Source organism: Loxodonta africana, chromosome 4, assembly GCF_030014295.1.
Source record: "Loxodonta africana isolate mLoxAfr1 chromosome 4, mLoxAfr1.hap2, whole genome shotgun sequence".
Lineage (NCBI taxonomy): Eukaryota > Metazoa > Chordata > Mammalia > Proboscidea > Elephantidae > Loxodonta > Loxodonta africana.
Genome location: NC_087345.1, coordinates 120188804 through 120213954, shown reverse-complemented (window position 1 = coordinate 120213954; position 25151 = coordinate 120188804). Strand labels below are relative to the sequence as shown.

The window sequence follows — 25151 nt, the reverse complement described above, 5'->3', positions numbered from 1 at the left end:
CACCAAGAAATGTTTTGCCTTTTCACTGGGCCAGAGAAATTTCAGTGTTTAAAATCTGAATATTACAGGTTTGATTGTTTTGTAAATTTGCTTTATGAATAACGAGTGTGTTTTTGCACCCATTTTTCTTTTTCAGGATTTGCATCAAAACTCAGAGACTTCAACAAAAGGTAAAACACACATGTACACAAATGTAAAAAAGGGAAAAAATAGACCCAATTTTTTCAATTTTTCATCTGAATATTATGGTTCTACAATCTCATATACACGCATATTAAATACTTTTTGAGAGCAAAAATGCTTTGTTAAAACCCTTTCTACTTTTGGAAGTACATAATAAGTGAACTACCACACTCTATTCTAAAATTTTGACCTGGAATTAAAATAAAGAAAGAAAAGTCAGAAGATCTTTAAAAATTATATACCTGAAAATATGCTTATAACCATCCCAAAACGACAGCAGAATGTTATTATTTGGCTAACTGTATTTTGATATAGAAAATAACAAAGTATCAGATATCTGCCTCTGAAGTCACTGATTTCAAAGTAAAATTCAAACTCTACTTGAAAGAGCAATCTAACATAGCAGGTAAGAGAATTAGGTTCTAGAATAATTAGTATTTACAGAGGGTCTGAGTCTACAAAACCGCAGACCATAAGAGGACTTTGCTTTTAGAGAAGATGGTGGATGGTGACAGACTCATACAGAGCAAAGAGCCTGACCTTTGGAATCAGGCAGAAATGGTTTTGAATATCAACTCTGCCACTTTTTAACTCTGTGATCTTAGACAACTAAATTCTTTACATCTCAGCTCTCCTAATCCACATAAAAGATATGATGGTGTTTAATGTTCAGGGTGTAGTCAGTGGTGGTGTTAGCACAGGTGGATGGTATTCAGCATGGGAACAAAACCCAAAAACCAAGCCCACTGCCCTCAAGCCAGTCCCAACACATGGTGACCCTATGACCCATCGCTGTTGAGTCAGACTCATAGATCCTATAGGAGAGAGTAGAACTGCCCCATAGGGTTTCCAAGGCGCAACTATGGATTTGAACTCCCGACCTTTTGGTTAGTGGCTCAGCTCTTAACCACTGCACCACCAGAGCTTCTTCAGTAAAACTGAACCACTGACTTTTTGGTTAGCAACCGAACTCTTGTACCCACCGCACCACCAGGGCTTCTTAGCATAGGCACACTCTTTGCCTATCTTCAGGGAAACTATCTGACTCACAGATGGTGAACTGACACCCTTGGATTCAGTGGTGGCAATGGAGCACAACTGTTAACCTGACCTGCCCTCATACCCTTAAATATTTCAGCCACAAGTTATGCACAGAAAGATAGTCTTTCAGTATCTTTGCACACTTCAAATGGTGACTTATTCAATTGTATTTGAGAAATTCCTCACCTCACATCACAGATGATAATGGGGTGGCCAAAGTATGGAGAAAAACCTGTACTGGTACAAAAATCCATGTTCCAGGCATTCGTAAAGCCCCAGACACAAGACAGAAAGTGTGAGGAAGGACACAGACAATATTGCTGACACAGAATCTGGGTGGTAGTATGGGGAGAGGACAAGCTGGAGGTATGCCTGCATGAAATTGGCCCTTTCTCCCTATTAGGAATGTTAGAATGAAGCCCCCTCCCCCACATTGCTTTGTGTCTGAATATGCAATCCCACAAAACACAGGAATAGTCCCTCAGATTTAAATTTTATGCTAAATCATTGCAGATTCTAATTAATTAGTTTTAATTGAATATATATTGTCTTTACTTTTCTATTTCTTGATACTATGCCTTTTTTTCACTGTAAAATCAGTTGTGATAAATATTATTCTACCATATTTCACTACTGAGCCCAGTGTCTTAAGTCCTTAATACATTGCTGATGATGTTCAAAATACATTCTTCATCTAGAGTTCTGAAGTAAAGGATCATGCATGAGCACACCTCTCTCCATATCTCAAAGAAGAAAATATAACCAAGAATTGTATTTCTGCACAAAAAAGTAAAGTTTTAGTAATTATCCAAATAATTAAAGTCTCCTCTAAAATGTGCTGGGGCTTGAATTATCAAGATCTTTGACTCGATTTTCTGTTCCATTTTAGAAGTGTATCCATTTGCACACATCAAGTTTAGGAATTATTAAATAGAATTTTGTGCTTCCTGCTTCAGAGTACCTGCAGTACAATTTAGAGGTCAGGAAACAAGATACTTCCATAAATTTATAATTCCTGGCCTCCTGTTGTTCAGGAGAATCCCCATTGGTTGGCCTTCAGAGTTTGATGGGACTTGTTTTAAGACTATTTTTATTCTGCCTTACTCTTCTGCTTCATTAATTTCTATTGCTGATTTCTCAGAGAATTAGAGCTCTTTTCACTCTGCTTGTCCCCTCAGGCTGGTTTCAACAAAGGGCATAATTTGAGAAATAGAGCAAATAAGTAAAATTTGGCTGTCTTGTAAGTTTCGTACAAATTTATGAAGAACTAAGTGAATACTTGCATGTGTTGAACAACAACAAAAGAGGTTTAATTATGGATATATCTACTGAGGGGCATGATGTGGGAAGAAGCTCCATACTGAAGCTGATCTCTTTTCCTGAAGTATCCAAATGCCTACTCACTGGAAGACTGCAGTCTACTAAAGTGTACTATTTTCTTTTCAAAACAGCTAGAAACCAAAAGACAATTTATTTTGCAGAAACACTTATGAGGGAGTGCATGTATTTGAATAAGCCTCAGTTACTGAGTGACGTGAGTCAGCATTCTTTGGAATCAAACCACTACTGACCTTAACAACGTAGTTTCTAATGATGTGCTTACTTGTTCTCTCAACATCTACTCAGGTGCCAGAAGAAAATTAGTATTCTCCATATCTAGTCATTTTTCTTCATTTTCCTCCCTCATGACAGGTCATTTTTATGAATTATCAATAAATTCCCTTTACTCAAGAATACCTTTAATGTAGAAGAGCTTCATTAAACATCATAACCATTTCATTTCTTTTCAAACTTGTTTCAGATCCCAACCATATACTATTATCATTCTGTTTTTATATCAGCACAATGTATATGATTAGTGTTCAGCTAATGGTAAATATCATAGCCTAATCACATTTATTATAATTAACTCTTTAGTTGGGATTTGTTTAAAGTCCTTATAAGCTATATAGAAAAAAATACTTGTCTGAAAATTAAATTTTAAAGAATCATAAATAGGAACAAAAATACTGCAATTCACAGTTGATCAGAATGTAAACTTAATAATTCAAAAAGCTCTTATTTGTGATTAAGAGGCCATACTTCCAAAATTTATACAGCTGTAGGTAGTAAAGCCTACTGATACCTACGCTACTAGCAGCTAACCAAGGCTTCATTGAAAGGCACAGATGGCTAATTGACTTCAGTTAGTTGAGGATCATTTTAATTAAATTTTACTTAAATGTTATTATAAGCAATTTCAAAGCCATAATTGACGGTTTATGATAAATATGGCCCTTCACAAATGACCCGATATCTATCCTTTTTTTCCCTTAGGCTTGATAGCAAAAGTGACAGCTGAGCTATCCACGTCCATCTACCATCTAATTGATGTCTATTGTAGTAGTTTTTATACAGATTTTCAGCCTGTAAATGCCCCTGGAAGCATTTCCTGGGTAAACCCTGGCCTGGATTCCTATTTTAGCTTCACAGTGTACGCAGCTCACAACATTCCAGAGACCTGGATGCACAGGTGAGTGCTGGTTGGTTTTTGACTAGCGTTAATGTTTCCATAGCTTCAAATTAGAAGAAAATTTGTCTTCTTATTTGTAGGGCTAACTACCTCATAAAATTTGGAAGTTAATCAGCATAGAATTTTCCTTATTCTTAAAGTCATTTTTTTTAAAGTTTAGATTTCCAGTAGATATTTCTTTTCCCTAAGACTTCTCTCATTCTCCATATTAAAACTGTTTATTTCCAATATATCATTATAGAAACACAAACTGCTTATCCTATTTAGTGATTTTCTTAAAATTTTCTTCCTCATGTTTGAGTTTAAATGACTAATGCCAATTAGTAGAAAAGAGAGAGGGCTGGGATTGAGAGAGCGTAAGAGAGAGCATGTATTCACATACTGAGAGAGAAAGTATACACATATACAGAGAGACAGAGTACATAAAAACAGGAACAACAAAAACAAAGAAGTAACTCTGATCCCCATGAAGTTGTGAGTAGTAGATATTTTTCTGAGGTTAGTACTCTGGTAAAGTGGATATAACCCGAGAATTATTTGAGTTACTGTGTAAATGAACTACAATTATACATGAAGTAAAGTTGGATTTCAGATTGACTATTATGTAGTATTTTCTGGGATAATACAGAACAACATTTTACGATCACTTGACATTCCTTATGTGATTAAAATATATAAAGAATACTAATTTAATTATTTAAGGTTGATAAGAGAATAGTAATAAAATAATGGATTTATTATACTACTGTATTTAGCATCTCAAAGAAAAACTGGAAGAAATGATTTTGGTGAAAAGATGAATTATTGGTCTTTTTTTGTTAAGTGAAAAAAAAACTTTTTTTTTCACTTAACGACTGAAGAGTATAAATATTCCTAGAATCATTTAAAAAGGAATTTTTACTTGTAAACATAAATAAATATATACACACACTCTTCTTTATATTTCTTTAGAACTCACAGATAGTTTTATGCTTTTTTCTCCTTTTTAATTTTATGAAGAATTTTAAAGGATTTAGAAGTATAAATCATTACTTTGACAAATGTCTTCTTAAAATTTTTAACCATCAATATACACTCATTTTAATTCACATGGAACAACTGTGTAGTCATGTAAATAGAGATAAGTTATATAAATAGAGCATAGAACATGTACATATATGTATATACACACATGAGGGTATATAAATATATGTATGTAAATGTAAAGTGCATGTTTGGATTTAAAATAAAGCACATATTTGTATACATAATCTATCCAACTCTTTCTTTTTCATTTACTATATAACACCTCATTGCACAGTGAAAATAGTAAGAGCACTTTCTGAACATTGTTAGATAGAGGTTGATATGTACATATACAGGTAGTTCCCAACTTAGGATGTATTTGAGTTACAATGAATGGCACTTATGACCATTTTTTTGTTTTTTACATTTTATTGTTAGTAATATATTGCAGTGCATAATTTGCTGATATTATCATTCTCAGACGTTCGGTCGCAGATGTTCAGTTTTATGATTTACTGTTCAAGATACTGCTGGATTTATAAAGATACTGATGATAAAAGTCAATAATAATGAAAACTAAAAACACAACAGGCATTCGACTTATGTCAGAACAAACTTATGACCAAGGTGTTGGACTGTAACCCCGTCATAAGTTGGGGACTACCTGTGTACATATGGTCATAAACATAAAACAATGCTTTCTTGCAAAAGTCTTTATAATCAGCTCTGGTATAGGAAATAAAATTATCCCTGCCATTCATTAGGGGAACAAACTATAAAGCCAGGACGGGAGACAAATGAATCAACCTCACAAATTGTCTAGGAAGAAACTCTAGTAAGGTATCTTACCTAGTGTCAGACTGTATCCTTACAGCAGATTTTCCCAGAGCCCTAGTGTATAGTTATCTATTGTTATGTAACACTTTTCCCCAAACTTAGTATCTTCACCAAACAAACATTTGTTATCTCACATTCTGAGGGTCAGCTTAGCTGGGTGGGTTTGGTTTAGGATTTATCATGAGTTGCAGTCAAACTGTGGGCTAGGGTGGCAGTCACTTCTGGGATCCCTAGGGCTGAAGGCCAACTTCAAAGCTCACATAATTGTTGGCAGGTTCATGTACAGCTACTTGAATAAGAATCAGCAGGAATCCAATCCATAAAATGTCCCTGCCTTCCCACTTCTCAATCATTCTGACACCAACCAGCCACCCAGTACACTGTCTCTCTCTGACCCAGCCACCTGAAGCTAGGGCAGATCTCACAGGTTAAAATGATACTGCCCTTGAGATTGTCAAATAGGCAGATGGCAGCCACAAGTTTGGGAGTCCACAAGACACCCTCACTTCCATCTGGTTCCCCCTTCTCCTTTGGGTTCAATAATCCACTGGAATGACTCACAGAACTCACAGAGAGTGCCATATTTATAATAATAGATTTAATATAGCAAAGGATGCAAATCAGAATTGTCATAAGGAAGAGGTGTATGGGTGAGGTCTGGGAGGGTTCCCAGTGTAAAGCTTCCATGTTTTAAAGAGGGTGCATCACCTTCCCTTTGCCAACCAGAAAGCTTCTGAGCCTTTGTATTCCAGGCCTTTATTGGCCAGTCCACATGATAGGCTAAATCATGCCTCCTGCAGCTAGTTGACATCAGCCTTCCAGCTGAATCTTTTTTTGGTGTGGCCAGCCTCCACTTGCCAGCACAAACCCTCAGGTGTGACCTGGAAGTACCAGACCAAGGCACCCCAATTAATCTAACTGTTATTTCTCAGGAACCAAAGACAGAGACTACGTTACTTAGGGTAAAGCTAATTTCCTTAGCGCACAACATGCCTGGGTTCCTCATGGATTGTTGGGCTGAGGGCCTCCATTCTTCACCACAGGGTTTTCTGTGATTATCCTCAAGGCATGACAATTGGCTGCTTCCAGAAGGGGTGAGTGTATGAGCAAGAGAGCTCCAAAAACAGGAGGCAGACTTTTATAACCTAATCTCAGAAGTGACACACCATCACCTCTGCCATATTTGTACACTGTGGGAAATAACTACACAAGGGTTTGAATATTGGGAGGCAGGATCATTGGGGGTCATGTTGGAAGCTGACTACCACAGTTAGGAAGAGACATCAAGGAGGAAACTAGGCCAGAGGTATCTCCAAAGGCATAAATTCAAGAAACCGGGGGGGGGGGGCAGGGGGACTTCAACAAAGTGAGAATTTTCTGTCTGTGATCATTAGGACCAGACTTAGTGGTCATGACAAATTAATTTATTAATTAAAAAAAAAAAATCAATGCTGTTAAGTTGATTCTAACTGATAGCAACCCTACAGGACAGAGTAAAACCACCCCGTAGGGTTTCTAAGGAGTGGCTGGTGGATTCAAACTGCCTACTTTTTAGTTAGCAGAAGAGCTGTTAACCACTGCACCACTGGGGCTCCGATTCATTAACTGGGTACTGTAAAATAAAAATAGTTAAGCTTCGACAGTCAAACCAGAGAACTGGAAACTGAATTATCATCTATTCAGTTACTCTTCCGTCAGGGAAGAGACCACACAAAATATTAAAGGCAAATGAGAATGTATCTTACTTAGGATAAGTTGGTTAAACAAATCCTTCCCATGCCTCATTGCAGTGAATAGCAACCCATTCATATTTAACCTAAATCTCTCATGATATAGAAGATAAATTATTGTTTTAATTCTATCCTCTTTGCATGTAGAAAATATCTTTATCTCTTTCAAAGATAGGATAAATTCACCTCTTTATGTATATGTTGCATAATGCTTATTATCTTAAAAATCATTATCATTTCTCCCCAAAATCAATGCCCACATGACTGTTCACATTTTAGTGTAGAACATCTAGTCCCTCAAATATTTCCTACTATATAATAGATGCACAATTAAAGTTTGTTGAGTGGGTGTGAATAAAATCCCTTTAATAGAGGGAGACTTGGTTTGTGAAGCTGCAGCATGGTTGCTGGAGGGCAGGGGTACTTAGTCCATGTCATAGTTTTTACTGAGGAAAAAATGTGAGCAGAGCTAGACACTGAAGAAATGATGATGGTAAAGTAGAATAGACCAGAGGATATTCTAAGGGAGTCAAAGAAGATATCATAATAGAGGTACTAAACCAGGGACCTGAGGGAGAGGGGCCAACATCAGTGGAAGTGAGGAGCAGTAGCAGAGTTGTTGACTGGATGCTTGTTAAAATTATTGTCAGTAATAATAAAATTATAACAAATCATATCTTATGAGGAAGTTCTATTAAAGGGTCAGTTTACATTATTTTTAAGAATCCCTTAAATTACCCGTAAAGTACAGGACCCATGGTTTGATAAATAGAACCCTATGAAATTATAAATAGGTATAAATATATACTGTATACCATAATACATATTACATGATAAATTGTACCTATATAAAACTAATGTTTACAATATTTTTAATTAAGAGAGGGTGTGTGAGTACATACCAAAAAAACCCTAACCTATTGCCATTGAGTCGATTCCAATGCATATTACATGATAAATTGTACCTATATAAAACTGATGTTTACAGTATTTTTAATTATGAGAGAGAGTATGAGTACATACCAAAAAATCCAAACCCATTGCCATTGAGTCGTTTCAAACTCACAGCGACCCTATAGGAGAGAGTAGAACTGCCTCATAGGGTCTCCAAGGAGTAGCTGGTGGATTTGAACTGCCAGCCTTGGGTTAGCAGCCAGACACTTACCCACTGGTGCCACCAGGGCTCCATGTGTACATAAAAACCATGTGTACATAAGCAACCTGAAATCCTTTCTCATCAGGGGATGATTTTGTAGGGATGATTTGAATGCCATATAAAGGCTGCTTTTCCCATAATCTTTTCCACCAAAAGGTGCTAGTGTACAGTCCATGTCTTCCATTCATTTCATTATAAAGTCTCATTTCACAAACTTGACTCATCACATTAGCACGTTCTGGAATGTGTGGGAGATAGGCACACTATCTCTCAATATAAATCTTGCATATACCAACCAAAAGTTGGTAGACTAACATATCAGCTCTAAATCAGAGATACTACATGGTATTAAAATATTCAGTCCATCAGAAAGATGTAACACAATAAAAAACTTGACAGACATGGAAGAGGAGGTCAATGCGACCATTATAATCATGAGTGATATCAACATTTCTCCCTCGGGAATTAGTAGATTAATCAGACAAATTGGGAGGAATATAAAATGAACCAGAGCAATTAACAAGCTTGATCTGAGCTTGTACCTACAGGAAATAATCTGAAAATACAAATTCTTCTCAAGCATACATGAAACATTTATTAAGAAATGACTAAAAACTAAACCATAAATCTAAGCAAATTTCTAATAATCTATATAATATAATATAAATCTCATCTACTTTTTAAAATATACTTTTAAATAATTCACAAATTAAAAACTGATTGTACTAGAACCTAGAAAATACTATACTTTAAAGTTCATAAAAGCATACAATAAAACAAACAGAATACAGACAAAGCTATTCTTAAGGGAGATATGTAGTCTCAAATGCATATATTAGAAAGAAGAAAGGGTGAAAAATTGGATGGTAAGCAGATAGCCATTTACCTTGTGCCATATATTTCATTTTGCTGAAGAGTAAAAATCAGAGTATTCTGGAAGAAGAACAATAAACAAAATCTGCATACCCTGCTTCCTGTGCTCATCATAATAGATCTGTTAATTGAGTATGTTCTATGAGTAACACACTGGGCTAACTGCTTTTCATGTATTATTTGATTTAATTCTCAACCAGCACTACTTAGCATCTGTAAAAAGTGGTACCATACCCATTTTACAGATGAGAAGACTAACATATAGAGAGGTTAAGTAACTTACCCACAGCTTTAAAACTAGTAAATCTGGCTGAAAGTAGAATTCTAGATGTGGTCTTTCTTAACTCTAAAGCCCCTTCCATTTACCACAAAATTATATTACATCCTCACACTGTCAACTGAGGTATTGAATTCTCTTGTTCAGTTTATCATATCAAATGGACAGGCCAGGGAACTTCTAGAAGATCAAGAAATAAAAGCTATAAAAACTGAAAAAGCAAAGGTATCTGAAAATGTTAAGCTTATTTTGTTAAAAATGTCCTTTTTTTCTTCTTTGGAGACTGTGTAGCAAAATTTGTTACCAACAGAGAATTTCTATTTTATTTCAAACAAATGTCCCCATTTACTTATTAAATTTCTTTACAAATTCTCGTAGCAGTAAGTAATATAATATTACAAAACTGTATAGTTTTCATGGGAGGTTTTTAGATGTCTGTGTTTGAAACACCTTCAGTTACATCTACAAATATGGCTTATATTTAATCATGGTAATACTAGCCAGGATGTCCCTGAAATATCAGAACTATTGTTATTTTCTCTTATTATTAAACTTCATTAATTTAAAAAAAAAAATTTAGACCCCTAATGCTTTTATTCAAATTAGAATTGTAAAGTGAACAGATCCTATTTAAAACTTTGGCTCCATTACTGAGTTTCACATTATAGATTTATTCTAAAAAGTTAATCCTAAATCATTTTACTCATATCATAAATCTTTGAAGTAATTTTTAAAGCACACTTCCTATAAGCAAACATCACTGATCACCTGACTTTTAACCATGAAAAGAATCGACCCATGTAGAAAACTGGTTTTTAGAGTGTTCAGCTTGTTGAATCAATGTTATTTCTTTTTAGCTACAAAGCTTTTTCTTTTTCCTGTTGCCTTACATATGCTGGAAAGAAGCTGTGTCAAGTGAGAAACTACAGAAATATTCCATTCAAAAAATTATTTTTTTTCTTGGTCAACTGGAATGAAACGTAAGTATATCATTATTCTGGGTAGATCATTTATCTAGAAAAGGTAATTTTTTTTTCCTTAGCAAGGGATAAGATTTTGAAAAATATTGTCAGTTGATTTGTTTCAGTGATGTGGTAAATATGCTAGTGCTAATAGATAACTGAATATTCAATTCAATGGATCAAAATCCATTTAAAAACCTGGGCAAGTAACCAACCCACATTACAGAACTGAGAGAAGACGGAAGTTGGAAAAAAAGTTCTCATTCACACACTGTGGATACAAGGAATACCCTCTATGGGGTAAAGGGTAGAAGAAGATCCCAGATAAAAAAAAGAAAGAAATGACCTAATACATACATACAAATCATATACATATATAATCTCCAATTTCACATAAAAGCCACACTACAATTTTCTTAAACAATCACAATTTTAAAAAATAATCATCTATGTATCATGGAAACTTCTACCTCATTTGGATTGACTGGTTCCTGCTTTCTCCTTTTGAAGAGAATTATTACATCAAGAAGTTCCTCCTTGACACTGTCCTTACCATCTACACCCTCATATGGACTCTAGCCCTCTCTTCACCCAGAATTTTAGTGGGCTCATAGTCCCACCCATAGCCTTTTTACAACGACTACTGCTTCTCCTGCTGCCCCTGTAACATTACCAGCTTTCAGTCTTTTGTTTGAGGTCTCCCCTGCTCCTCGGAAAACCAATATTCTTCCCACCTTGAGTAGAAGAAAACTCCCTACCCGCTCTGTCAGCTCCTTCTGAATGTCTGACTTTCTCTTAAGGTAACTTGACTCCCAGCATTATGCTTTCCTGTCAATAAATATGTGCCAAAATTTTGATGAGTTTGAGGACTATGTATAAGAAAGGATCACTCTTATCCCACTTTTAAATGTTACCGCCTCAGTGGAGAGACTGTATCCTGAGGCATGGCCCATGGCCTTCAATTCTCACAAACATCATGATCCTCTCATCCCAAAGCAGTTCATCCTTCTTATGGGACTGTGACAGCCTTTCTTTGGTTGTGGTTCTTAATTCCTTTGACCAAAGAATTGATCTTCAATTATACAATCCCCTACCCTTACACACCCCCACGTGTCTGTCAGTTTGTCATACTGTGGTGGCTTGTGTGTTATTGTGATGCTGGAAGCTATGCCACTGGTATTCAAATATCAGCAGGGTCACTCATGGTGGGCAGATTTCAGCTGAGCTTCCAGACTAAGACAGACTAGGAAGAAGGACCTAGCAGTCTACTTCTGAAAAGATTTAGCCAATGAAAACCTTATGAATAACAGTGGAACGTTGTTAGATATAGTGCCAGAAGATGAGCCCCTTAGGTTGGAAGTCACTCAAAAGATGACTGGGGAAGAGCTGCCTCCTCAAAGTAGAGTTGACCTTAAGGATTTGAATGGAGTCAAGTTTTGGGACCTTTGTTTGCTGTTGTGGCACGACTCAAAATAAGATGAAACAGCTGCAAACATCCATTAATAGCCAGAACATGGAATGTACAAACTATGAATCTAGGAAAATTTGAGTCATTGAAAATGAAATGGAACGCATAAACATTGATACCCTAGGAAGTAATGAGCTGAAATGCACTGGTATTGGCCATTTTGAATCAGACAATCATATGGTCAACTATGCTGAAAATAACAGTTTGAAGGGGAATGGTATTGCATCCATTGCCAAAAAGAACAAGACCTATCCTGAAGTCCAGCACTGTCAGTAATTGGATAATATCCATATGCCTACAGGGAAGAGCAGTTAATAACGACTGTTATTCAAATTTATGCACCAACCACTAAGGCCATAGATGAAGAAATTGAAGATTTTTACCAACTTCTACAGTCTGAAATTGATCAAACTGGCAATCAGGATGCATTGATAATTACTGGAGATTGGAATGCAAAAGTTGGAAACAAAGAAGAAGGTTTGGTAGTTGGAAAATATGGCCTTGGTGACAGAAATGATGCCAGAGATCGCATGATAGAATTCTGCAAGACCAACAACTTCTTCATTGCAAATACCTTTTTTCACCAACATAAATGGTGACTATACACGTGGACCTCATCGGATGTAATACACAGGAATCAAATCAATTACATCTGTGGGAAGAGATGACGGAAAAGCTTAAATCATCGGTCAGAACAAGGCCAGGGGCCGACTGCAGAACAGATCATCAATTGCTCATATGAAAGTTCAAGTTGAAACTGAAGAAAATTAGAACAAGCCAAACAAGAGCCAAAGTACGACCTTGAGTATATCCCACCCGAATTTAGAGACCATCTCAAGACTAGATTTGATGCGTTGAAGACTAATGACCAAAGACCAGACAAGTTGTGGAATGAAATCAAGGACATCATACGTGAAGAAAGCAAGAGATCATTTAAAAGACAGGGAAAAAAGACCAAAATGAATATCAGAAGAGACTCTGAAACTTGCTCTTGAATGTCGAATAGCTAAAGTGAAAGGAAGAAGTAAAAGAGTTGAACAGAAGATTTCAAAGGGCAGCTCAAGAAGACAAAGTAAGGTATTATAATGACATGTGCAAAGACCTGGAGATGGAAAACCAAAAGGGAAGAACACACTCTGCATTTCTCAAGCTGAAAGAACTGAAGAAAAAATTCAGGCCTCCAGTGGCAATATTGAAGGATTCTATGGGGGAAAATATTAAACAACTCAGGAAGCATCAAAAGAAGATGGAAGGAATACACAGAGTCACTGTATCAAAAAGAATTGATTCATGTTCAACCATTTCAGGAGGTACCATATGAGCAGGACTGGTACTGAAGGAAGAAGTCCAAGCTGCACTGAAGGCTCCAGGAGTTGACAGAATGCCAGTTGAGATGTTTCAACAAACAGATGCAGCACTGGAAGTACTCAGTCATCTATGCCAAGGAATTTGGAAGAGAGCTACCTGGCCAACCTACTGGAAGAGATCTATATTTATGGCTGTTCCCAAGAAAGGAGATCCCAGCGAATGCGGAACTTATTGAACAACGTCATTAATATCACACACAAGTAGAATTTTGCTGAAGATCACTCAAAAATGCTTACAGCAATATATCAACACGGAATTGCAGAAAGTCAAGCTGGATTCAGAAGAAGAAGTGGAACCAGGGATATAGTTGCTGATGTCAGATGGATCCTGGCTGAAAGCAGAGAATACCAGAAGGACGTTTACCTGTGATTTGTTGACTGTGAAATGGCATTCGACTGTGTGTATCATAACAAATTATGGATAACATTGTGAAGAATGGGAATTCTGGAACACTTAGTTGTGCTCATGAGAAACCTGTACATAGATCAAGAGGCAGTCATTCAAACAGAACAAGGGGATATTGCATGTTTTAAAGTCAGGGGAGGTGTGCAGCAGTGTTGTATTCTTTCACCATACCTGTTCAATCTGTATGCTGAGAATATGAGAAGCTGGACTGTATGACAAAGAACTCAGCATCTGGATTGGAGGAAGACTCATTAACAACCTGCGTTATGCAGATGACACAACCTTGCCTGCTGAAAGGACTTGAAGCACTTACTGATGAAGATCAATGACCACAACCTTCTGTATGGATTACACCTCAACATAAAACAAAAATCCTCACGACTGGATCAAAAAGCAACATCATGATAAACAGGGAAAAGATTGAAGTTGTCAAGAATTTCATTTTACCTGAATCCACAATCAACAGCCATGGAAGCAACAGTCAGGAAATCAAGACACATTGCATTGGGCAAATTGGCTGCAAAAGACCTCTTTAAAGTGTTGAAAAGCAAAGATATATCACCTTGAAGACTAAGGTGCACCTGACCCAAGCCATGGTGTTTTCAATCACCTCCTGTGCATGTGAAAGCTGGGCAATGAGTAAAGAAGACTGAAGAAGAGTTGATGCCTTTGAATTATGGTGGCGAAGAAGAATACTGAAGATACCATGGGCTGCCAAAAGAATGAATAAATCTGTCTTGGAAAAAGTACAACCAGAATGTTCCTTTCCAAAAATCAAATTTATTTGCAACTGATACATATCTATCATCATTTGGAACAATTCAAGAAAAGATATATATTAATTCTAAAGTTGATGTCAAAGGAAAAAAATTCCAGAATAAATTGTAAATTTTTAGTGTTGTTGGAATAAATGCATTGTCTTATTTTTATTCTTTTCCTTCAAGACTGTTCAGATTTTATCTTTCCTGTGAGTTTCTTTGGTTCTCCCAATAGTTAGTTACTTCCACCTAAAATTATTTCTCATTTTATTTCAGTTTTTAAAAAAATACCATTTTGCTAGGTGCCTGTAGCATTATTTACGTATTTTCATTAACATGTACCCATTATACAATAATTTATTGTATTTTTTATTACTAAACTGTGAATTTAAGAACAGAGATTATATTGTTTAATAATAATTGACAAAGACTTTGACCACTTTTTATATTTCAAGTACTGTAGTACACCCTCAAAATATGTCATCTTAAATTCAAAACAAAACTATGGATCAGGTATTGTCATAACAATTTTATGAATCAGAAAATTGATGTTTATAAATCTTAATTAACTTGCCCCAGGTCACATGACCAGTAAATGGCAAAATCAGCGTTCAGACCAACTCTGTATAACTCCCAAACTTAAGCTGTTACTGTTACTTCTCTACTGTTTCTTACAACATACAAAATCTTGGGGAGAGTATTTATATTCCACGAATCTCAGTTCCTCCTTGAGTAAAATGGGGATAATTAAATATGTTTCTAGTTCTCACATCTGAAGTTAAACACAAAAACAGCCCTACCTCATTCTACTGACAACTACCATCCTATTTATTTCCTTTGCTTTGTGGAAAAACCCTCCCAATAGTTGTCTAAATTCTCTTTTTTAAATTCCTTCCACTGCTCTAAAACATACACTAATCAGACTTCCATGGCAAGTCTGAAATTGCCCATCAGAGTCTCCATTGACCCCACATTGCTAAATTCAATGTTTGCTTCTCAATCCTCATCATACTTGACCTATCAGGAATATTTGACAGTCTTGATCTTGCTATCCATCTTGAAATACACTCTCCACTTGGCTTCCACACTCTTTTATCTTTCCTCCCACATCACTGGCCACTCCTTCTTCATCTCTTTTTCTAGACTGGTGATCTTAGTCCTTGACACTCTTCTCTTTTGCATCTATCTTTACTTCCTTGCTTTCTCTTAAAGTCACAAAGCTTTAAATGCAAGGTATATGAAAACAACTTCCAAATTTGTATCACCAACCCAGGCATCAGTTGCAAACTCCATACTTAACATGCCTAAACTGAACTTCTGGTTTTATACTTCAGTCTTGCTCCATTCACAGAGGGCCCTTCTGAATGAATGGTTTCAGTTCCAGCTGTTGAGACCAAGATGCTGAATCTCTGTCTCAGAACCTATGTCGAGGAAATCCTATTGGTTCTATCATCAAAATATACCCAAACTGTACCACTTCTCATCACCTTCACTGGTCTATTCTACCATCATCTCTCGTCTGCATTACCTTAATAGCATTATAATGGTCGCCCTACTTCTACACATTCAGTAGCCTTTTTCACACAGCAACTAAAGTGTCCTCTTTTAAAATGGAAGTCAGGCCCTGACCTTGCTCTGTTTTAAAATCCTGAAGTGGTTCTCTGTTCCATTCAGACAAAAGTCAATTTTTTCACAACGGTCTAATGTTTAGTCTAATTCTTTTGTTTTATATCAGTGTTAATAGGAAAGCTTTTTAAAAATGTGACTTTTAAATCTTCCGTTTTCATTACCAAAAATTTACTCTGATATTAGAGAAACTCTCTCATAGAAGAAAAAAATAAATATTTTCTCATTTTTAAATAGCAAAGTAAGGCAAACATATGGCTAAAACTTGAAATTTTTGGCACCTGTGTAGATAAAAGAAGCAATCGGACTCCACTTATTGAATTCTCTTAAAGTATTTTTCTTCCTTTTTTGTATGAAAATTCATTCTTTTGATTTTTGAGTAGTGATGCAGAAGTTAAAGAAAAATATTCCCAGTGAATATGAGATTATGCTGGCTTTAAAAGCCCATATTTATTCAAAAATGAGTAAATAACTATTTAGAAACGTGCATTCTTACCCTAAAAATTATCTTTAATAATGAAAATGACAGAATGGAGATTGACAGTAACTATCCACCATAACTTACCTGATTTTTATCATTCTTGAAATGAAAAGCTCACTAACAAGTGAAGTTATACATGAAGAAACTAGACTCAATGCAAAAAAGAACATTTTAGATTGAAGAATAGAGTGAAATAACAGCTTCCATTCTAGCACAGAAATGTGAAAACTGAATAGAAAGTTAATTATAGGCAAAAGAGAGAACATTCAAGAAATTGCTCTGCATTTCACAAGATCATCAACATTTTATGCTGGGTTTCAGAGCTTCCTTTAAGTTGAGAAGTATGTCCACATTGTATTGACTGAATATTATGAGTGTGAAAAAATGTGAACTGAAAAGAAAGAAAAGGTTTTTAGTTTTAGATGCCTAAACATGTAGCAATTTAATTTTTAAATGATCTGACTTCTTCCAATCTTGAGAAATAAAAGGTTTTCCTCACTTTTGTCTTTCATTCATTTTCCTCTCCTACTCTTACTTGAATCATACCTCATATATCTGCAACAGAGTGTGTTTACAAACCTAGGTCTTAAATGCACAATGGCTAATATAAATTATTACAGGACTGATTGAATGAATGGATATAATACTGATACGGAGCCTGCTATTTGCCAGGTAGTGGGTTATGTAATATTAGTTCCATTTTATGGATAACGAAAATTGAGGCTTAGAAAGGTAAATGCATTCCTTGAGGTGAAACACCTCATTAGTAACAGAGACGCTATTTGAATGCAGATAGATCCAAATCTAAAACTCTTTTATCTTCTTCATACACAGCTTATATACATATTGACATCTTATTTGTTATTTTTGTTCTTATTGTGTGCTGTGGAGTCGATTCTGACTCATAGTGACCTTATGGACACAGTGGAACTGTCCTACAGGATTTCCTAGGCTATAATCTTTATTGGAGCAGATCACCAGGTCTTTTCTTCCATGGAGCCACTGGTAGGTTTGAACCACTGACCTTTTAGCAGCCAAGTGCTGCCAAGGTCTCCTTATTGACATCTGATAGTTGTTATTAATTCATTGACATTATACCCCAAATTGCACACATTATACCTCCCCAATTTCGTCTTTTTTCTGTACTCCTGTTAGTTGAAGACATGTACCATATCACAATCTAGAAACTAGAATTCATCTTTAGTTCTTCATTGTCTTATGCCAATAATATACTGTCAGTCAAGTACGAGGTACCCATTTCACCTTTAAAATAGCTCTTATGTCTTTCCTCTTTTTAGCCAGAATATTACGTCCTTGACCCAGACCTCGTAATCTCAGAGAACACCATGCTGAGAAGCGAGATGCTCACTTTCTCAAAATAATTATCATTATTGGTATGAATTGTGCTTGTTAGGTGCTGGTGAGTTGGTTCCAACTCATAGCGACCCTATGTACAACAGAAGGGAACACTACCGGGTCCTACACCATCCTCATGATTGTTGTTATGCTTGAGCCCATTGTTGCAGCCACTGTATCAGTCCATCTCGTTAAAGGTCTTCCTCTTTTTCCCTGACCCTCTAAATATGAATTAATTCTCCTTTATCCCTGAGGCTGCTATACCAAAAACCAAACCCGCTGCCATCCAGTCAATTCCGACTCATAGAGATCCTATAGGACAGAGTAGCACAGGCCCCAGAGTTTCCAAGGAGCGCCTGGTGGATTTGAACTGCGGACCTTTTGGTTACCAGCTGTAGCACTTAATCACTATGCCACCAGCGTTTCCAAAAAAAAAAAAAAAAAAAAGTCATTAATGTGTTATTTGAAACCATGAGTAAGGATTGCTTCCTAGTATCTGGATTAGAGGAGCCCTGGTGGCGCAGTGGTTAAGCGTTTGGCTGCTAACCAAAATGCCGGCAGTTCAAATCCACCAGCTGCTCCTTGGAAAGAAACCCTGTGGGGCAGTCCTACTCTGTCCTATAGGGTCATTGTGAGTCAGAATTGACTCCATGGCAGCGAGTTTGGGTTTTTTATTTATTTTTTATTTTATTTTATTGTTTTTATAGACATTTCTCCCTATATATTTACTTTAAATGAAGGTTTACCGAACAAACTATCTTCTCAATAAACAGTACACATACTGTTTTGTGACATTGGTTACCAACCCTACAACGTGTCAACACTCTCCCTTCTTGACTTTGGGTTCCCTATTACCAGCTTTTCTGTCCCCTTATGTCTTCTAGTCCTTTCCCCTGGGCTAGCATGCCCGTTTAGTCTCATTTTGTTTTATGGGCCTATCTAAACTTTGGATGAAGTGTGAACCTCAGGAGTGACTTTGTTACTGAGCTAAAAGGGTGTCCAGGGGCCATACTCTTGAGGTTTCTCCAGTCTCTGTCAGACCAGTAAGTCTAGTCTTTTTTTTGTGAGTTAAAATTTTGTTCTATGTTTTTTTCCATGTTTTTTTTTTCTTCTTCTTCTTCCTTTTTTCAATCCAGATTAGTCAGCTACCTCCTAGTCTGAGAAGACCTTCAATATTATCTGAGGCTTCAGCTAACCTCAGTCAGAACCTTCCAATTGGCTTTGAGTATCATTGGTCTTCTAATTCTCATCCATTGCTTAAACAAATTGACATCAAAGTTCAACTGAGAATTACAAAGCCAGTGAATTCTGTTCATATTCCTGATACCTGGCACCATCAGGGGTCATAATGTTGCTTCTTTCTTTCACTTTCAGGATCCATTTTCCTCTTGAAATAAAGTCACTTCCAAGGGAATCTATGCTCACTATAAGATTGTTTGGGATTGACTGTGCAACAAACAATACAGATTTATTGGCCTGGACTTGCCTTCCATTGTTTCCAAAAGAGTAAGTATATCACTTTTGATTAATAAAGCTCTCATCTGGGGGGGAACCCTCCTTGGAACTGAGTATAGAATATGACATAATGAAGAAATCAAGAAAGCATTTTATTCTAAAATTGAGGTAGCATAATATAAATCATAACTATTAAAAGCAGAAATGAAAAGCAGAATGTAGAAATGGCCTTAGAAACCAGCTTGATGCTCAACTTGTCAGCAGGGTCATTTAAAATGAAATGGTATTGGCATGACCAATCTTAACTTCCTTTCCTTCGCCGACCAGCCAATTTTTCTACAATTAGTAATTCAAAACTATTTGGATCAATGCTGTCATTTAGAAACAATGTAAGTCATAAATTTTGGCTGAGGCAAAATTGTGCAAAGCCAATGGTTTACTGGTATATTGGTAAAATTAAGATGTTATCGTTAAGAAAAGTAAGCTGACTGTGAATTCGACCATTCAGTCACTGTCCACTGCAAAATGTAGTGATGATTTAACCATAAGGCTTTAGAATTATTAATATTTAGAATATTTTATAAATTCAGTTATATAATTTTGTATTCTTCTAAAGGAAAAATAGTTTAAATAAACCAGCTCAGTTGTTTTTTACATGACAAGACTTGCTTTAGAATCAAATTGTAAATTGCAGGGTCTTCAGAAAAAAAAATAAAGAAGCTATATTTTAAGATTGATGTAAAGTATGCTTCTGCCCCTGCTGTTTTTAAAAGATTTGGTGATATAAAAATCTTAGAAAAAAATTCCTCATCAGTTTTTAATTCTCACACTTAGTCAATATACATAAATTATCATCAAAGCAACTGTGATAATCTTTAAAATCTTCTTTGTTAGATTAATTCTTAGGTGGGGTGTGTTTGTGTGTTTTGCTCTGTTATTTGTTTTCGTGCCTTCTCCCATTTCCATGTACATGTTCCTTGAGGACAAGAAATGCATTTACCTTTGTAATGTCTATCATCTAACATAGTGCCTCACATAAATAAGCAATCAGTAGAGATCTGTTCACTAAATTGAATTGGGGGGGAAAAAAACAATCCCTATAGGAGATTTAGAATGAAATAAAATTTCAAAAGTCTATAAGAAAAAGTGTAGCCCTAAAAAGAATACCTACTGCTGTTAGCAGACATTCCAAAAATTTGATTTCTGGTCTAAGAACTTCCCTTACTTTCTGGCTGGGAACAACTATACAGTTGTTCTTTCTCATGAGTTTCTTAAAAGTTTCAGACTAGAGTATTTGTGAGATCTAGCAGGTTCGTGGAATAATATTTCTACCTATTCACTGAAAAAAGAAAAATCAATCAATTTCATTCCCTCCCATCATGTAACACATTACTTTGCCCATAAGAGGCAACCCATAAACCTTAAGCGTATAAGAAGCTACAAATATTTTTTTACTTTCAGACTAATCTTCAAGGCTTTCTTCTAGGTGGATAGGATAGTAAGACACTGCCTTCAGGTTGATTTGTCATGTATCACCATTGGTAAAAATGTGATAGGTTATTGATTACAGAACGTGGCCATCTGGGAGTGACGCAATCTGGGACTGATACTAACTGGTATTTTACTAAGGGAATGTCTCAAAACTGTGGCAGATGAGATATCAGAAAACACCACTTACTTCAAAGAGCACTGGAATAAGCATTTATAAATACATGTCCAAAACATTGTTTCTCATGAAAATCAGAAAATCTGCTTCTCTCTTGGGGCTAAATAGTTTAAAGAAATCCAGATCTTATCCCTGCTGCCGTCTGGTTGATTCTGACTGATAACAACCCTATAGGACAGAGTAGAATTGCCCCAAAGGATTCCCAAGGCTGTAATCTTTATGGAAGCAGACTGCCACATCTTTCTCCTGAACAGTGGTTAGTGGATTTGAACTGCCGACCTTTTGGTTAGCAGCCAAGCGCTTTAACCACTGCACCACCAGGGCTCATCCCAGATCTTATTAACACATTAGAAATCTATCATGTGGGGCAGTTGGGGAGATGCGATGATCCCATTGTGCTCATTGCTTCAAGTTACAAAGATTCTATCCAAATGTATTTGATGCAGATATTTCCAGATCACACCAAATAAGCAACATAATTTTATTTTCTTCTGTAGAATGGCCCCTGCCCATAAACATTTGGTATTGAGCCTACCATTTATTACAGTTTGAATTGCTCCTACCTAGCTATGTGGAGTTGTAATGAACACATGCCAATTTTTTCCAACATACACAAAACCTGAACATATGCAGATTTAAAGGCCTCCTATCTCTGTGGTTTCCACAAATGAGAGAGAGAGAGCCAACAGTGATTAAACTCAGATATGCCAGTTATGGCTGTATAAAGAATGTCTACACATAAAAATAAACTTCTACATTTTCAGGCACACAAACTCACCTTCATCCTATAAAAAATACATCTCACATCCAAGGTAGAATTTTTCCCACGGAAGTTTTGTAATTCTCTCTTTTGGGGGTGAGATTTTCACAGCATCTGTATTCACAGTGCTTCCACACTGCAGCAAGAAAGTGTTAGCCTCGCTTCAACAATTTCTATGCACTTTCTTCCGTACTTAAATTCAAACAAATAGTCTCGTAGCTACTTAGCATTTCTAAATTGTGGTAAGCTCCTTCAATGCAGATATTCTCCGCCTTGTTTGAACAATAGAATCTCCTGGGAAGATTTTAATATATACTCAAAGCATGAGTTTCTCCAAAGATTCTAATTTATTTTATCTGTACAAAGACCTGGGCTTCTGTATTTTCAAAGCTCTCCAGGTGAATTAAAGGTAGAAAATTAGAATCTTTTGCAGAACCTCAAAAGAAGCCTAAAACAAATCTTAATCTCGAAATAATTTTATTTCTTAGACAATTGAATTATTGTTTCAGATGTATCTTCAAAATCTAATAGTAAAAAAGTTTGTGGGTGAAACTTCCTTATTAAAAACAAATCCTTTCTAAGACAGACACTCAGAGCTCCCCTAGTCCAAATATCTCATTTATAGATGAAGAGCTGTGAGATGAAGGAAGGTAAAGGACTTGCTAAAGACCACCAGACTACTTGGGAATAGAACAAGAACTAAAATGTAGGTCTTCTGACGTCTCTCCACATTTTACTACATCATGTGCAACCCTTCTTGTGCTTAGGCACCACACTGGACGCCCTGAAGACATAGTGAAAAGGTTAACACACTACAAGGGGCTTCTTTCTGCCTCAGCCTCACCTGCAACCTGCTCTGGGGCATGAAATCTACTTAAGACAGACTCCCAAAGAGTTTAATAACATCAGATCCACTGGTCCTGCTTGTTGCCCAGTTCTGGAGTCATTTGTAGTCTCTGGTTCCAGAAAGCAATGCCACAGATACATAAAGTTCTAAAGCCAAAATAATTATTCAAACCCTTATTTTATTGCTTGAAGAATCTGGGGCCCAGCACGTATAAACAAGCCCATCTGCTCTCCTGAAACCACAGATTTTGGGTTGATTTTTCTAGTCATGTGAACCCATACATATTTAAATTGAAAAGGCCCTTAGAAATATGCCCGAAGAAATGTTTTGAAATATTATGTTTAGCAATGTAATCCTTTTTCTAATGACATCTTACTTAAAATCACTAAGTGTAAGAGAGATGAACAGTGAGCTACCCTGTCGTGGTCCCAGGTGTCTGGAGGGAGGGTTGAGTGGGAGGGCAATATTGAGTCCTAGAGTCCAGCCTTACTCTCTGTTTCTTGATAACTTCCTCACCTACTCCTTCATCAAGTGATCTGACTTCATTCTGCCCCAGTGCCTCAGAATTAAGGCCATGGTGACTGTTGATCTAGACTCCATTCAAGAAGAGAAATGGCAGATCTTTAGAGCAGATATTTGAGTCCCCTTGTCTTCTGAAGATATCAGCTTAGATCATCCAGATTCTAAGAGTGAAGGTGGGCCAAGACATATAAATATAATATGGCCACAAATGTAACTAACTCTACAACTTACATGTGAGGAAATACATGCAATTAACATATCACCCTCTTCCTCATGAGTTCCCACCCTGTAACTGATAAGGAGAAAATAATATTCCCTCTATGATAAAATATTAGTCAATTTAGTAATGTAAATAGTCCTTTTAGAAGGATGCAGTCTCTTTTGGTTAAAAATACTCAGTAACTCAGATAGATAGCCTGCCTACACCCTGATTCTCTTTCTCTGAGGGTGTCAGGTTGCACAGGATCGGAAAAGAAACAGATCCTTTGGTCTGACTGCTGATATCCAAAGCGATGCCACTTTTTAAGCTGGTGGCCGCTTGCCCAACAGCAATTTACAGCTGAAGTCTGCAGCTAATAAAGTTCATGATGTGGGCTCTCCCAGACTCACCAGGGCTTGTTAACACTCCCTGGCTGACTTGTGCAAAGGTACCGTAGACCCATCTGAGATCTGCCTGCTACTCCCAGTTGACATCAATTTGGATGATCCAATCAGATGCCCTTACCACAGAGCCCTCTTAACCCCACCATATGACCCCCTTCCAGAAATGCCCTCTTGGAGACTCTCCCCACTCTAGATATCTTTGTCTTTAGTTGTTTCTAGATCCTAACTCTTTCTACAAAGGGGTAAAGAAGACTCAAAATCTATCTTTCTAGAAGATTGTCCTTGGGTTATATGAAAATGTCTGCCCAATAATATTTGCAAATTATATTCTCTTGGCAGATACTTCCTAACAATATATCTAGATATGGAAAATAAAGAAGACAAGCCTCAGAAAGCGAAATATTTAAGGAGAGCATTATTTGTTTGATTTTTTGGTCATGTTTTGAAAGGTACCTGTTAGACTACAAGATGGAAGTCTGCATTATTTTTAAAAAGACACACTTGATGTCTCATACTTCTTTGTAAACTTGAATTTCAATGATCACTGAAATATTTCACGAATATTCTGACTCATACTTACAGCCAGGTATAGTTTCTTTTAAAATTCCTATTAAGATCTGTGAATTTGGATGTTACTGAAGCTGTTAAAACCATCCATGAATTCTTTGCTGTAGAAGTCTTTGCTGTATGAACTTTCATTTACTATGGTAATTTACAACAGATTTTTGGAAACCCAGGCTATGAAAAATCTATTTATGAGTAAGGCAGCATTCCCTCTGTGAAGTTCTTACAACTATTCATTCTGCAGATCTTATGTTAATTTGTCTTTTCTTTACATAAATTTAGAACTCACATAGTCAAAGGCTCTCAGGGCATTTAGTCACTCTACAGATCAAAAATATTTGGAAGAGTTAACACCTTAATTGACTGGAAGGCAATTGTAACTCCAAGAATACAAATCTGAGATTTTTAGCCCCACCTTGCAGTCACCATTGTTGGGAATTAAGAATAAATGTTACCTGTTAGGAACCATGGAAACCCTGGTGGTGTAGTGGTTAAGAGCTATGGCTGCTAACCCAAAGGTTGGCAGTTTGAATCCACCGGGCATCCTCATGGGGCAGTTCTGCTCTGTCCTTTGGGTGACTATGAGTTGGAATCAACTTGACGGAACGAGTTTGGTTTTCTTTTTGGTTTTGGTTAGGAACCATTGTGGAAAACTTTTTTCTTGTAGAAAATAAGTACAGGCATCTATGAAGACAG

General features: G+C 36.5%; 1 protein-coding gene across 2 annotated transcripts in view; it reads left to right on the top strand.

Moving 5' to 3' along the window:
• The window catches only part of PIK3C2G (phosphatidylinositol-4-phosphate 3-kinase catalytic subunit type 2 gamma), a 389187-nt gene that overhangs the window by 90528 nt on the left and 273508 nt on the right, over positions 1-25151 (top strand). The window contains exons 9-12 of one of the 2 annotated variants that reach the window (XM_064284535.1): positions 137-170; positions 3541-3736; positions 10472-10594; positions 19413-19544. In XM_064284535.1, the coding sequence (XP_064140605.1) occupies positions 137-170; positions 3541-3736; positions 10472-10594; positions 19413-19544 (485 nt within the window). The remainder of the gene's footprint in view (positions 1-136; positions 171-3540; positions 3737-10471; positions 10595-19412; positions 19545-25151) is intronic. The other variant, XM_064284537.1, reaches the window with a different exon arrangement.